Here is a 13,597-nt window from a genome sequence, read left to right on the forward strand (position 1 = left end):
ACTCTTGTCCTAGTCCTTCCTCATAAAAATATTTTCCGTACCTTCAAGAATGCCACCACATAGGGAAAAAAGAACACAAGCAACAACATAAAAACGTAATACGAGGGGTGTCATGCTTATAAATAGTGCAAGGTGGACCTGACTCATTGAGCAAACGCACGCATATCTGAACTCGTCATTAGCAATGCTGGCTGCTCTTTCCCCCATCCCTGTCCGTTGTAATCAACATGAGGTACACAGTAGTGTTTCACAGTGCATTATTATTCACGTTTTGACAAATGATTCCATCTCGGATTTATTCTGAGACTTGAAAAACAGTTTGGGGATGAGTGTCTCTCTTTCTTTCTCTCTCTCTCTCTCTCTCAGTCTAGACCAGTGTTTCCCAAACTCGGTCCTGGGGACCCCCTTGTGGCTGCAGGTTTTTGTTCCAACCAGATCCTTAATCAGTGACAACACCTGATAGCACTGGTCTCATTTAATTAGCTGGGATTTTTTTTACTCTTCTCTTATTCTACATTAAGAAAGCACAGCAGCATGATCTTTACAACCCAGCCACAGGGGACGCACAAACCAGTGTGTTTCTTCACTCCGGTCCCAAGCCTGGATAAATGGGGAGGGTTACGTCAGGAAGGGCATCCGGTGTAAAATTTTGCCAAATCAATATGCGGTAAACAATACAAATTTCCCTGCCCAGGATTGGTTCCTGCCTTGTGCCCTGTGTTGGCTGGGATTGGCTCCAGCAGACCCCCGTGACCCTGTATACGGATTCAGCGGGTTAGAAAATGGATGGACGGATGGAATACAAATTTCCATACCGGATCGGTTGAGCCACCGGTTTAACAACGACCGCCACCAGTACTGTTAGCCAGCAGGGTGCTGGTGGAAATTGGGCTACTGTTGGCCGAAGAAGAAGAAGAAGGAGAGGGGGAAGACGTGTCCGGAGGCAGGAGGAGAGGAGGAAAGTAAAGAGAGTGGAGCTGAGGGTAGGAATCGTGAATGATGACAGTATGACTGGTATGGGGAGAGAGTTAGCAGATATGATGGAGAGGAGGAAGGCTGATATATTGTGTGTGAAAGAGGGGAGTAAGGCCAGGTGGATCGGAGGGGGATTCAAATTGTTCAATCATGGTGCGGATGGGAGGAGAAATGGAGTAGGAGTTATTCTGAAGCACGTCAAGAGTGTTTGGAGGTGAAAAGAGTGTCAGGCAGAGTGATGATGATGAAGCTGGAAATTGGAGGTATGATGATGAATGTTGTTAGTACATGCGCACCACAAGTTGGGTGTGCGATGGAGGAGAAAGAAGATTTTTGGAATAAGTTGGATGAAGTGATGGACAGAAAGTGGTGATTTCAATGGGCATGTTGGTGAAGTGAACAGACGAGACGAGGAGGTGATGGGTAGGTATGGTGTCCAGGAGAGGAATGAATGAAGAAGGTCAGAGGATAGTGGATTTTGCCAAAAGGATGGACATGGCTGTGGTGAATATGCATTTTAAGAAGAGGGAGGAACACAGAGTTACGTACAAGAGTGGAGGAAGACGCACACAGGTAGATGACATCCTATGCAGAAGAGTCAATCTGAAGGAGACTGAAAACTGCAAAGTGGTGACAGGTGAAAGTGAAGTTAGACAGCATGGGATGGTGGTCTGTAGGATGATGTTGGAGATCAAGAAGAGGAAAAGAGTGAGGGAAGAGCCAAGGATCAAATGGTGGAGGTTGAAAAAGGAAGACTGCAAGGTTGAGTTTAGGGAGGAGGTGAGACTGGCACTGGGTGGTAGTGAAGAGTCACCAGACAACTGGGAAACTACAGCAGATGTAGTAAGGTTGACAGCAAGAAGGGTGCTTGGCGTGACATCTGGACAGAGGAAGGAGGAAAAGGAAACCTGGCCGTGGAATGAGGAAATATAGGAGAGTATACAGAGGAAGAGGATGGCAAAGAAAAAGTGGGATAGTCAGAGAGATTCAGAAAGTAGACAAGAGTACAAGGAGATAAGGCGCAAGGTGAAGAGAGAGGTGGCAAAGGCTAAAGAAAAGGCGTATGATGAGTTGTATGAGTGGCTGGACAGGAGGGAGAAAAGGACCTGCGGGCTACAGAGAGGGGCCGAGCTGGGAAAGATGAGCAACAGGGTTAGGGTGATAAAGGATAAAGATGGAAACATAATCACAAGCGAGGAGAGTGTGTTGAGCAGATGGAAAGAGGACTTTGAGAGGCTGATGAATGAAGAGAATGAGAGAGAGAAGAGGTTGGATGATGTGGAGATAGTGAATCAGGAAGTGCAACGGATTAGCAAGGAGGAAGTAAGTACAGCGATGAAGAGGATGAAGAATGGAAAGGCCGTTAGTCCAGATGACATACCTATGGAATCATGGAGGTGTTTAGGAGAGATGGCAGTGGAGGTTTTAACCAGATTGTTTAATGGAATCTTGGAAAGTGAGAGGATGATGAGGAGTGGAGAAGAAGTGTACTGGTGCCGATATTTAAGAATAAGGGGGACGTGCAGGACTGTAGTAACTACAGGGGGGATAAAACTGATGAGCCACAGCATGAAGTTATGGGAAAGAGTAGTGGAAGTGAGGTGATGATTAGTGAGCAGCAGGATGGTTTCATGCCAAGAAAGAGCACCGCAGATGAGATGTTTGCTCTGAGAATGTTGATGGAGAAGTAGAGAGAAGAACAGAAGGAGTTGCATTGCGTCTTTGTGGACCTGGAAAAAAAATATGACAGGGTGAGGAGAGAGGAGCTGTGGTATTGAATGAGGAAGTCGGGAGAGGCAGAGAAGTACGTGAGAGTTGTACAGGATATGAATGAGGGAAGTGTGACCGTGGTGTGGTGTGCGGTAGGAGTGACGGAGGTGGGATTACATCAGGGAGTCCTTTCTAATTTATAATGGTGATGGACAGGCTGACAGACGGGATTAGACAGGAGTCCCCATGGACTGTGATGTTTGCTGATGACATTGTGATCTGTAGCAAGAGTAGAGAGAAGGTTGAGTAGACCCTGGAGAGGTGGAGATATGAGAGAAGAGGAATGAAGGTCAGTAGGACCACCAAGACAGAATACATGTGTGTGAATAGTGAGGATGAGGGGAGTAGAGTTGGTGAAGGTGGATGAGTTTAAATACTTGGGATCAACAGTACAGAATAATGGGGAGTGTGGAAGAGAAGTGAAGAAGAGAGTGCAGGCAGGGTGGAGTGAGTGGAGAAGAGTGACAGGAGTGATTAGTGACAGACGGGTATCAGCAAGAGTGACAGGGAAGGTCTACAGGGCGGTAGTGAGACCAGCTGTGTTATATGGGCTGGAGACAGTGGCACAGGAGAGCTGGAGGTGGCAGAGTTAAAGATGCTAAGATTGGCATTGGGTGTGACGAGGATTAGAAATGAGGACAATAGAGGGTCAGCTCTCAAGTCAGAGAGGCGAGATTGCGTTGCTTTGGACATGTGCAGAGGAGAGACGAGGGGTATACTGAGTGAAGGGTACTAAGGATAGAGCTGCCAGGCAAGAGGAGAAGAGGAAGGAAGGCCTAAGAGAAGGTTTATGGATGTGGTGAGAGAGGACATGCAGGTGACGGGTGTGACAGAGCAAGATGACGAGGACATCAAGATATGAAAGAAGATGATCCGCTGTGTCAACCCCTAATGGGAGCAGCTGAAAGAAGAAGTAGAAGAAGCAGCATGGTTTTTACATTTATAAGACACTTAGAAATATTTCTGCTTTTGCTAGAGATTGAAATGCTTAATTCTCTTTTGTTGATTTCATTCTATTTTGCTCTTTCTCTGTGCAGAGTTTCCCCTTCGTTGTATCTCACTAAAAATGAGCAAAGCAGACACTCTGGCAAACAACACGGAATAATCAAAGGCTGCAAGTACTTTAGCATCAGACCCACTAATTACTAAATAATGGATTAATTAAACAATTAGAACACCTAGAAAAGTCAAATGAAAATCAAGATGAAAATATTGTTAAAAAGAAAAAAACACCCATATAACTGCTTGGTACATTTTTATATATATATAAATATATATATATATATATATATTTTTTTTACCAAACTTAGTTTTCTAATTTCTATATTGTTCCCAAAACACAGAACTTGGGAAATAACACATCACTTAATTAGCCCAGGAGTCCAATTAAAAACAGAAGCTGGTTGGAACAAAAACCAGCAGCCACAGTGCGCCCTCAAGACTGCTGTTGGGAAACACTGCGCTGGAGTGATTGGTGCAAGTCATTCAGAGAGGGACGCTCCTCTCTTCGGTCCACTTAAGGAATTTTTAGGGAAGAAATTCAAGCCGAATGAGGAGGTTATTGATGCTGTGCAAGAATTTGTCAACGTGCAGTCAAAAGACTTCGACTCTTCAGGGATTAAGAAGCTTCCTGAGTGCTGAAACAAGTGGACTGCAGTGGCAGGAGACTACGTGGAAAAACAGTGTGTACTAAATAAAGCATAGCTCATTAATTCTTATTTGAACTCTCCTTGTATAGTAAACTGCAAATAAATATAACACTATTAAAAATGACATTGACAAAAACTAAATGACAAATAATCATTTAAAAACAACAAAAACAAGGAAATTATACTCAAGCCAGGGTATAATATAACACATCACATTTGTAGTAAAAGTTACCAGTCCATTAATAACTGAGCACCCTCAACAGAACACAACACTCATGCTACTGCCCAGGCTTCACAAAAGGTTTTAATGTTGTGTTACCAATCAGTGCCATGTTGTTGACTTTAGGTAGCTCATGACTGCTGATAGTGAAAAGAGTATTTTACCTGAGCACTTTGGGAAAAAATGCCAACTTATTCTTTTTCTTTTTCATGGGTTTTGTTTCCTAAAATTAAAAAAAAAAACAACTTAAAGCCAATAACCTGAATATATGTTATCACAAAGTCACATAAAAGGATAAAGATGTAACAAAGAAAGTTCATACAGAAAGAAAGAAAGTTCATAGAGAAAGTTGAAGGAAAGAAAAATTCATACAGAAAGAAAGAAAGAAAGAAAGAACAAACTGTGGGCATGTGATGCAACCTTTTACTTCATGAGGTAGAAAGGACAGAAAATTCATACAGAAAGAAAGGAGAGAAAGTTCGTACAGAAAGAAAGAAAGAAAATAAAGTTCATATAGAAAGAAAGAAGGAAAGAAAGAAAGTTCAGAAAGAAAGAAAGAACTGTGACCATGTGATGCAACCTTTTACTTCATGATGTAGAAAAAAGGAAGTTCATACAGAAAGAAAGAAGGAAAGAAAGTTCAGAAAAAAAGAAAGTTCATACAGAAAGAAAGAAGGAAAGAAAAGGAAGTTCATACAGAAAGAAAGAAAGAAAGAAGGAAAAAGTTCAGAAAGAAAGAAAAAGTTCATACAGAAAGAAAGAAAGAGAAAAGAAAGAAAGAAAGAACTGTGGCCATGTGATGCAACCTTTTACTTCATAAGGTAGAAGTACATAAAAAACACGACATGTTGCGTCAAACACTTGGGATGCGTAGACATCAAGATCCTTTATGAGCTGTCATGGAACCTGGAAAGATAATTTGGAAAAGCACAACGGCGCGACCTTAAATTGCGTTGATGTGTAGACCGTTTGTCTTAAAGAAGAGTGACAGATTGACAAATGTTTCTGGGTTTTTCATAAGGGAAACTAGGGGGCTTTGCCCCCTTGCTTGCCAATCCCCAGCCTGCGCTATGCGTTAGTCTCTTTGCATTTCTGCCGCTCGTGTATGGGGATGTGGATGTACAATTTAAACAGATTTTAATTTTCATGTGAAGTTTTACATTTGCATCCTCGCTACGTATAACTGCCCGTGAGTGAATTTCATTTCTTTCTCTCTATTAAAAAAAAATGTTTTTCCCTGTGATTTAATTGTCTTTGCAAAAGCTATTCTAAATGGGAAACTGTAAACGTTTTAATACGACTGGCAAATCGAGATCTCCTTTGGTGTCTCATGTTAGGTGGACTACATTACCTTTTTTGTCAACTGTTAATATTTTACATGTCAGAACTGTTCGAACCAATTTTCAGTAGAATTAATCTTGTCCTATTGTACAGCCCATCACTCAGACATAAATTACTCAATAACATTACGATAAGTCCTTCTTTCTACAGTAACTCGGCTGGTGGAAGAGCAGACGGTGTTAACAGTTGTAAATATTCTTTATGATATTGTAAGCTGATGTTTTCATCTTCTGCACCATCACCACCAACTGTTTCAGCTTAGTCTACTGATACCAATTCAACCAATTTTCTGTGTTACCGATTGACATTTTTAGCGTTAATTTAATAGTTTAATACTCATTTTTTCTGTTGATGACCCTTGGGAACAAAATTCTTCAATAAGATTTGGACAAAATACGTCTTCTTTAATTGGGAACTTAAAGTGAGGAAAACATTAAGATTTAAAATAACCGATAGCACAGGAAGTGTGTCTGTCTAAAGCATTCACACGAATGAGAGGTGAGAGGTCCGTAGTCTTGTTTGAAAATAGTTGCAAGTATATTGTGATTTGAAAGAATCTCATGTTAAAAGTCTTGTCTCGCGGAATTTCATTCCAAAAAGTCTCTTCAACAGATCACGTCTCGTCGCAGGATAAAAAGTCCCGTCTCCCAAGATTTTTTTATTATAATAGAGAGACGTCAAGAGTAAAACTGCGAGTATTCATGTAACACTGTAAATTGCTAAAATGCCTTTAAAATGCACGTGCAACCATTTCAGAACAAATCTGGTTTGGCTAAGCTAACACTGTGATCTTGGACATTTATTTTCAGGTACAGCAGGATAAAATGTGCTACCTTTGGCATCTGCTCCTTTTCATTCTTCTTATTTTTGTAGAATGTTCTTACGTTAATTGAGAATTTGTTGTTAGCAACATTCAGCACCTTCTGTGTCCAATCTGAGCAAAGTGACTGCAGAGATGGCATCTGAGACTGCAATAAAAAGGCATCACACCAATTAATAATGGAGAGTTTTGATCCGTCCAATATCATTCATTTCAAAGGGATCCTTAATATAAAGGACGGCTTACTCACCTGCACAGAGGTTATACTCTCAAATATACCATTATATAAATTATTATTATTATATATTATATACCACTTCTACCCCAAAAGCGGGCCCAGAAACAAATGAGCAATATAACAGCAGTGTGACAGTTAAGCCAACAAGCTGCCATAATACTCAAGTCCATCCATCTATCCATCCATCCATCCATCCTCTTCCGCTTATCTGAGGTCGGGTCGCAGGGGCAGCAGCTTGAGCAGAGAGGCCCAGACTTTCCTCTCCCCGGCCACTTCTTGTAGCTCTTCCGGGAGAATCCCAAGGCATTCCCAGGCCAGCCGGGAGACATAGTCCCTCCAGCGTGTCCTGGGTCTTCCCCGGGGCCTCCTCCTAGTTGGACGTGCCCGGAACACCTCACCAGGGAGATGCCCGAGCCACCTCATCTGACTCCTCTCGATGCAGAGGAGCAGTGGCTCTACTCTGAGCTTCTCACCCAATCTTTATGGGAAACGCTGCGGAGGAAACTCATTTCAGCCGCTTGTATTCGCGATCTCGTTCTTTCGGTCACTACCCACAGCTCATGACCACAGGTGAGGGTAGGAGTGTAGATCGACTGGTAAATTGAGATCTTTGTCTTACAGCTCAGCTCTTTTTTCACCACGACAGACCGATGAAGAGCCCTCATCACTGTGGACGCCGCACCGATCCGCCTGTCGACCTCACACTCCATTCTTCCCTCACTCGTGAACAAGACCCCGAGATACTTGAACTCCTCCACTTGGGGCAGGATCTCGAGAGGGCACTCCACCCTTTTTCGGCTGAGGACCATGGTCTCGGATTTGAAGGTGATGATTCCCATCCCAGCCGCTTCACACTCGGCTGCAAACCGATTCAGAGAGAGCTGAAGATCACGGCCTGATGAAGCAAACAGGACAGCATCATCTGCAAAAATCAGTGACCCAATCCTGAGCCCACCAAACTGGACCCCTTCAACACCTTGGCTGCACCTAGAAATTCTGTCCATAGAAGTCTTGATTGTAAAATTTGAGCAATGGCAGACACTAAGGAGTCAACAATTGAAAAAGATTTTGACAAGCGTCAGATCTGGACAAACACTTGGAAAATGCAGAAAAGTGGCAAGTGCTACATGTGGGCGAAAAGAACATCAGTTATAAATACAAGATGGGAGACACTGAGCTACAGGAAGAGACCTCTGAAAAGGAATTAGGGGTTTAGGTTGACCCAACATTTTCATTGACTAAGCAATTTGCAGATGCGATTAAAAAGGCAAATAAAATGTTAGATGGTATCATAAAACCTCTTGAATATAAATCGAGATACGTTATGCTCAAACTATTTAACACACTAGTGAGACCACATCTGGAGTATTGTGTCCAGTGTTGGTCACCAGTACACAAGAAAGACAAAGCATCACTTGAGGCTGTGCAGAGGAGGACAATCAAGTGCATCATGGGACTTAAGGACATGCCCGGAGTTAAAACTGTTTAGCCTCAAGCAGAGGAGACTGCATGTGGGGGCCTAATGCAGGTCCTCAAAATTCTCAAAGACGTTGATAAAGCAGATCCTGTAGAAATAAGAGCAGAAACCAGGAATCACTTCTTTACATGTTAAGTGCAATGGAGGACAGATGGGCATCCAGGCTGAGATGGAGTTCCTGCCTGGCCAGGAGGCCATAATGGAAGGACTGCAGAAGTGGAGACACAACCCGGGCTGAACGCCCTGAAATCGAGGTATAAGTAATGGTCTGGGTGACTAAGGATACCAGGAGCAGTTCATACCCCCACACGAAAGGTGGCAGTGTTCCTCTAGGCTAGTGGTGGCGAACCTATGGCACGCGTGCCAAAGGGGGCACTCAGAGCCCTCTCAGTGGGCACGCGCGCCGTCGCCCGAGCACAGAGTTCGTTACTATAAAGCCAGAGGAATGCGGGGCCGGGCTGCTCCCCTCACCGCTCCCCCTCTTCACGCGCGGAGGACTTTTCTCACATCACCGCCTCTGCCCAGCAGCCCAATGGGAGCGCGTCCTTCCTCTCCTGTCTGGGGTAAGGCGGGCGGCACACATGCTGCTTGAGGGTGCGGCACGGACTGCAGCCTTTTGAGTCTGTGATTCCCGTGGTGGGGTTGGAGGGGATGTGGTATAGCGGGTCCACAGCTCAAAATTGAAAAGGCCAGTTTTAACAGATAATTGCCGCACTCGCGGCTTAAAGGGGGCTATGGTAGAGTGGCCGGAGCGGTTTCCGGGGGCTTTGCGATGCGGGCAGTCCTCGCTTAAGCGCACAGGTGAGGAGTCATCCGCATCTGTAATTATTGCCGGGAGTTGCTAATCACCACACCTGATCCACGACCCCGTAATATATAATAGAAGCTTTGGGGGCGGAGCTTAATAGGGAAGACCTGCGTGAAACACTTGAGAGGATCGAAGGGATGACAAAGGACAGCACAGTTAGTTATGAAAATGAAATCCTTAAAGTGTGGAATTCTCTGCCAAATAATCTTAAGTCAATGAAGGCACTTGAGATTGCTTTCCTTACTTTCTTTGGAACATCTTATGCTTGTGCGCAGCTGTTTTCAGCTTTGAATTAAATCAAATCTGACACCAGAAACAGACTAACAGATGACCTGAGTGCTGCATGTGTTGCTCTCAAGCTTACAAAGTATGAGCCAAGGTTAGACAAATTATCAGCATGCATACAACAGCAAAAAGCACATTAATTGTTCAAAAGCATACCGAATGCAAACTTTAACCTTTCAACAAAAAGTTGTTTGTATCATTGAAAGCTCTGTTATTATGTTTTTCTTTTAAGACAAAAGATGTTAATGTATGAGTGGCTTTTCTAAACTAAAAGCTCAGTAGATAGACAGACAGACAGAGCATCAGTATTGGCAGTCCAGTCCAATTTACCATCCAGCTCCACTCCCAGGTATTTATAGGTCTGTACCCTCTGCACACACTCACCTCTGATGATCACGGGGTCCATGAGGGGCTTGGGCCTCCTAAAATCCACCACCAGCTCCTTGGTTATGCTGGTGTTCAGTTTTAGGTGGTATTCAGGTTAAATTGCCATGTTGGCACTTTGCCATAAATAAGTGGGTTTTGGATTGCAGTTTGGGCACTTGGTTTCTAAATGGTTCGCCATCACTGCTCTAGGCTAATTCCAATCAAGACACCTGCAAGGTTATATGGGAATTTGAGTGTGAAAATGCAGCCCTGTCTGGGTCCTTGGGCACTGCCAGAGGAAGACAACACCGATTTCCATGTGACTCGGAAGTGGTATCAACATGCAGTGCAGCAACACCAGATGCATTCCCAGGACTTGCATGAAAAGGAAAATATGGTTGACTGGAGTTCTTGATTTACTCTTCTCTATTGTCAACTAGCCATTTCACAATTGTAATGTTAACAGATTAATAGCATTTCTGTTATACACCCTGCGATGGACTGGCATCCTGACCAGGGATAGAGTCTACGGTGTGTCCTGTGCTGGCTAAGATTTGACTTCAACTTCTCCACGACTCTGTTCAGAATAAAATGGGGTTTGGAAAATGGATGGATGTTTGTTTGTTTATGTATATCTGTCTATCATATGGCTTTCATTACCCATCTATCTATCTATTATATAGTGCCTTTCATATCTATCTATCTATCTATTATATAGTATCGTTCATATCTATCTATCTATCTATTATATAGTGCCTTTCATATCTATCTATCTATTAATTATATAGTATAGTTCATATCTATCTATCTATCTATTATATAGTGCCTTTCATATCTATCTATCTATCTATTAATTATATAGTATAGTTCATATCTATCTATCTATCTATTATATAGTGCCTTTCATATCTATCTATCTATTAATTATATAGTATAGTTCATATCTATCTATCTATCTATCTATCTACAGTCATGGCTGAAATTATCAGCACCCCTGGAATTTTCTCAGAAAATGCACCCTTTCTCACAGAAATTCCAGCTGAGAGGTGTAACAAGCCTGGTGATGGTTATAGGAAGCACTTCCATCCATCCATTTTCTAACCCGCTGAATCCGAATAGGGTCACGGGGGTCTGCTGGAGCCAAACCCAGCCAACACAGGGCACAAGGCAGGAACCAATCCTGGGCAGGGTGCCAACCCACCGCAGGACACACACACACCCACACACCAAGCACACACTAGGGCCAATTTAGAATCGCCAATCCACCTAACCTGCATGTCTTTGGATTGTGGGAGGAAACCGGAGTGCCCGGAGGAAACCCACGCAGACACGGGAGAACATGCAAACTCCACGCAGGGAGGACCCGGGAAGCGAACCCGGGTCTCCTAACTGCGAGGCAGCAGCGCTACCACTGCGCCAAGGAAGCACTTGACTTCAGTTATTTTTTCCAAAGGGCGTGCAACCAAATATTAAGTTGAGGGTGCCAATAATTTTGTGTGGCCCATTTTTGGAGTTCTGTGTGACATGATGTCAGATTTGGCTTTTTTTCTCTGTTTTTTTTGTGTTGTTCCAATGCACATAAAGGAAATAAACATGTGGATACCAAAACATTTGGAATTGCAACAATTTTCTGGGAAAATTCCAGGGGTGCCGATAATTTCGGCCAAGATTCTATCTATCTATCTATCTATCTATCTATCTATCTATCTATCTATCTATCTATCTATCTATCTATCTATCCAATTCCATTTTGCCTTTTGTAATCCACAGATCCTATCTTTTGAGAATCTATGTAATATGTGTAAATAAACCTTTTATTTTTATAAAGATTCCATTAAACCCTTTTTGTTTCTAGCTGGGGTTTTTGACAGGATTTCACCCTCTAGCGCCGCATCCGAGTGGCAGCCTTTCCAGCAGCTCCATGTATGACTTTATCTTTTTACCTTTTTATCTATTTTTTTCTCTATTTCTCTATTTCACTGATCACTTCTACCACTTTCTTTTATGTGGAATTGCTCCCTGGACACATTTTACTATTTGACATGGATTGTTACACTCCGAGAATCGCCTATTCAAGTAGTCAGCTTAAAGCACTGAGAAGAAATGCTTATGCCAGTGTGGTTCCTTATTTACCTGACGAGGTAAGAAGATGATATCGGGGCAGCCGAGCTGGCGCAAAGATTAAAAATAAGATTAAATCGAGACAACTTGAGAGAAAATGGCGTTATAAACCGTCGGTGCCTTCTGTGATCCTGGGAAATGTAAACTCACTACCAAATAAGATCGACGAACTGGCTGTGCTGGTGAAAAATGTCAGTTGTGAATTTCCCCTTGGGATTAATAAAGTATCTATCTATCTATCTATTCTATCTATCTATCTATCTATCTATCTATCTATCTATCTATCTATCTATCTATCTATCTATCTATCATATAGTGCCTTTCACTCTATCTATCTATCTATCTATCTAGTGGGTATTTTTAGAAGTGTATTTAGAACTTACTGGTACTCTCTGGTGCTCTGAACTCCCCGACTCTGTTGTCATATTAGACAGCACAGAACAGACGTAAACTGTAGAATGACCAGTACGGGGTGGGCCATCACTTAGCTGAGGTCCCCAGGACTTTGACCGGCTCTGATTTTGTTTGTTTCAACTGATGGTGGACCCTCAGTTTATTTCCCTCATTGAAGCTGCTGGTTTGAGTTTTTGTTTTCCTCTCCTCTGGTATCAACTGGACATATTTCAATTATAATGTTAATGGACAGATACTGTTAGGTTCCATTTATGTTAGAAATTGCTTTGTTTCATGTGTGTTTAAACAATTCAGGATCTTTATATAATTCGTTTTCTGGAAAATTGTAGTTACATTTTACTGGGAAAACTGTTACAGCAGTGGGTGGCTACACTCACTGAAGGGATCAAGACAAAACAACTTCATTTTTCTGCTGGGAAACTTAATAATAATAATTAATTAATTACATTTATATAGCATGTTAATTGCTAATCAAAGCACTACACATAAAGAGTGGGGAGCCACTCCAACCACCACCAATGTGTAGCACCCAACTGGATGATGTGACGGCAGCCGTTATTACGCCAGTACGTTCATCACACATTAACTGTTAGATGGTGAAGGGATGAGAGAGATAGCATATTAGGGACAAGGGATGATTAGGGGGCCAAAATGGACAGGACAGTGATGGCCAACTTAGCCAGGACACCCTACACCTTACAATAGATGCCCAAAAAGATCTTTAATGACTACAAAGATTTAGGAGCTCAGGTGTACGTCTCATCATATTAACTAACAGCACAGTGTCCTTGAGATCCACACACAGAAGACAGGGTGAGTGCCCCCTGCTGGCCGCGCCGCACCTCACCTCTTCCAGCAGCCACCAGAGCTTTTCCTGGTTGGTCTCCCACCCAAGTACTGGCCAGGCACAAATAGGCTTAGCTTCAGGCCTGTTGTGAAGCGTATGTGGTATGGCTGCTTTTACAAAGGTACTTAAATAAATGAACATGTAAACAAGTAAATAAATAAATAAGTTCAGAAACAAAAAGAAAAACAGTGAGAAATATGAAGCTTCTGTAAAATGCTGCAGCTTCCACAGTGAAATAAAGTGAAAGATGAGGGGTCTGCAGATCA

At 42.7% G+C, this 13,597-nt stretch overlaps 1 protein-coding gene across 3 annotated transcripts in view; it reads right to left on the reverse strand.

The window, feature by feature from the left end:
* ppp1r26 (protein phosphatase 1, regulatory subunit 26) overlaps positions 1 to 13,597 on the reverse strand; it is a 155,224-nt gene that overhangs the window by 79,620 nt on the left and 62,007 nt on the right. For all 3 annotated transcript variants that reach the window (XM_039762615.1, XM_039762616.1, XM_039762614.1), the window contains exons 4-5: positions 6,789 to 6,923; positions 4,779 to 4,837 (exon numbers count right to left, since the gene is read on the reverse strand). In XM_039762615.1, the coding sequence (XP_039618549.1) occupies positions 4,779 to 4,837; positions 6,789 to 6,923 (194 nt within the window). The remainder of the gene's footprint in view (positions 1 to 4,778; positions 4,838 to 6,788; positions 6,924 to 13,597) is intronic.

Source organism: Polypterus senegalus, chromosome 9, assembly GCF_016835505.1.
Source record: "Polypterus senegalus isolate Bchr_013 chromosome 9, ASM1683550v1, whole genome shotgun sequence".
In the NCBI taxonomy this organism is placed as follows: Eukaryota; Metazoa; Chordata; class Cladistia; order Polypteriformes; family Polypteridae; genus Polypterus; species Polypterus senegalus.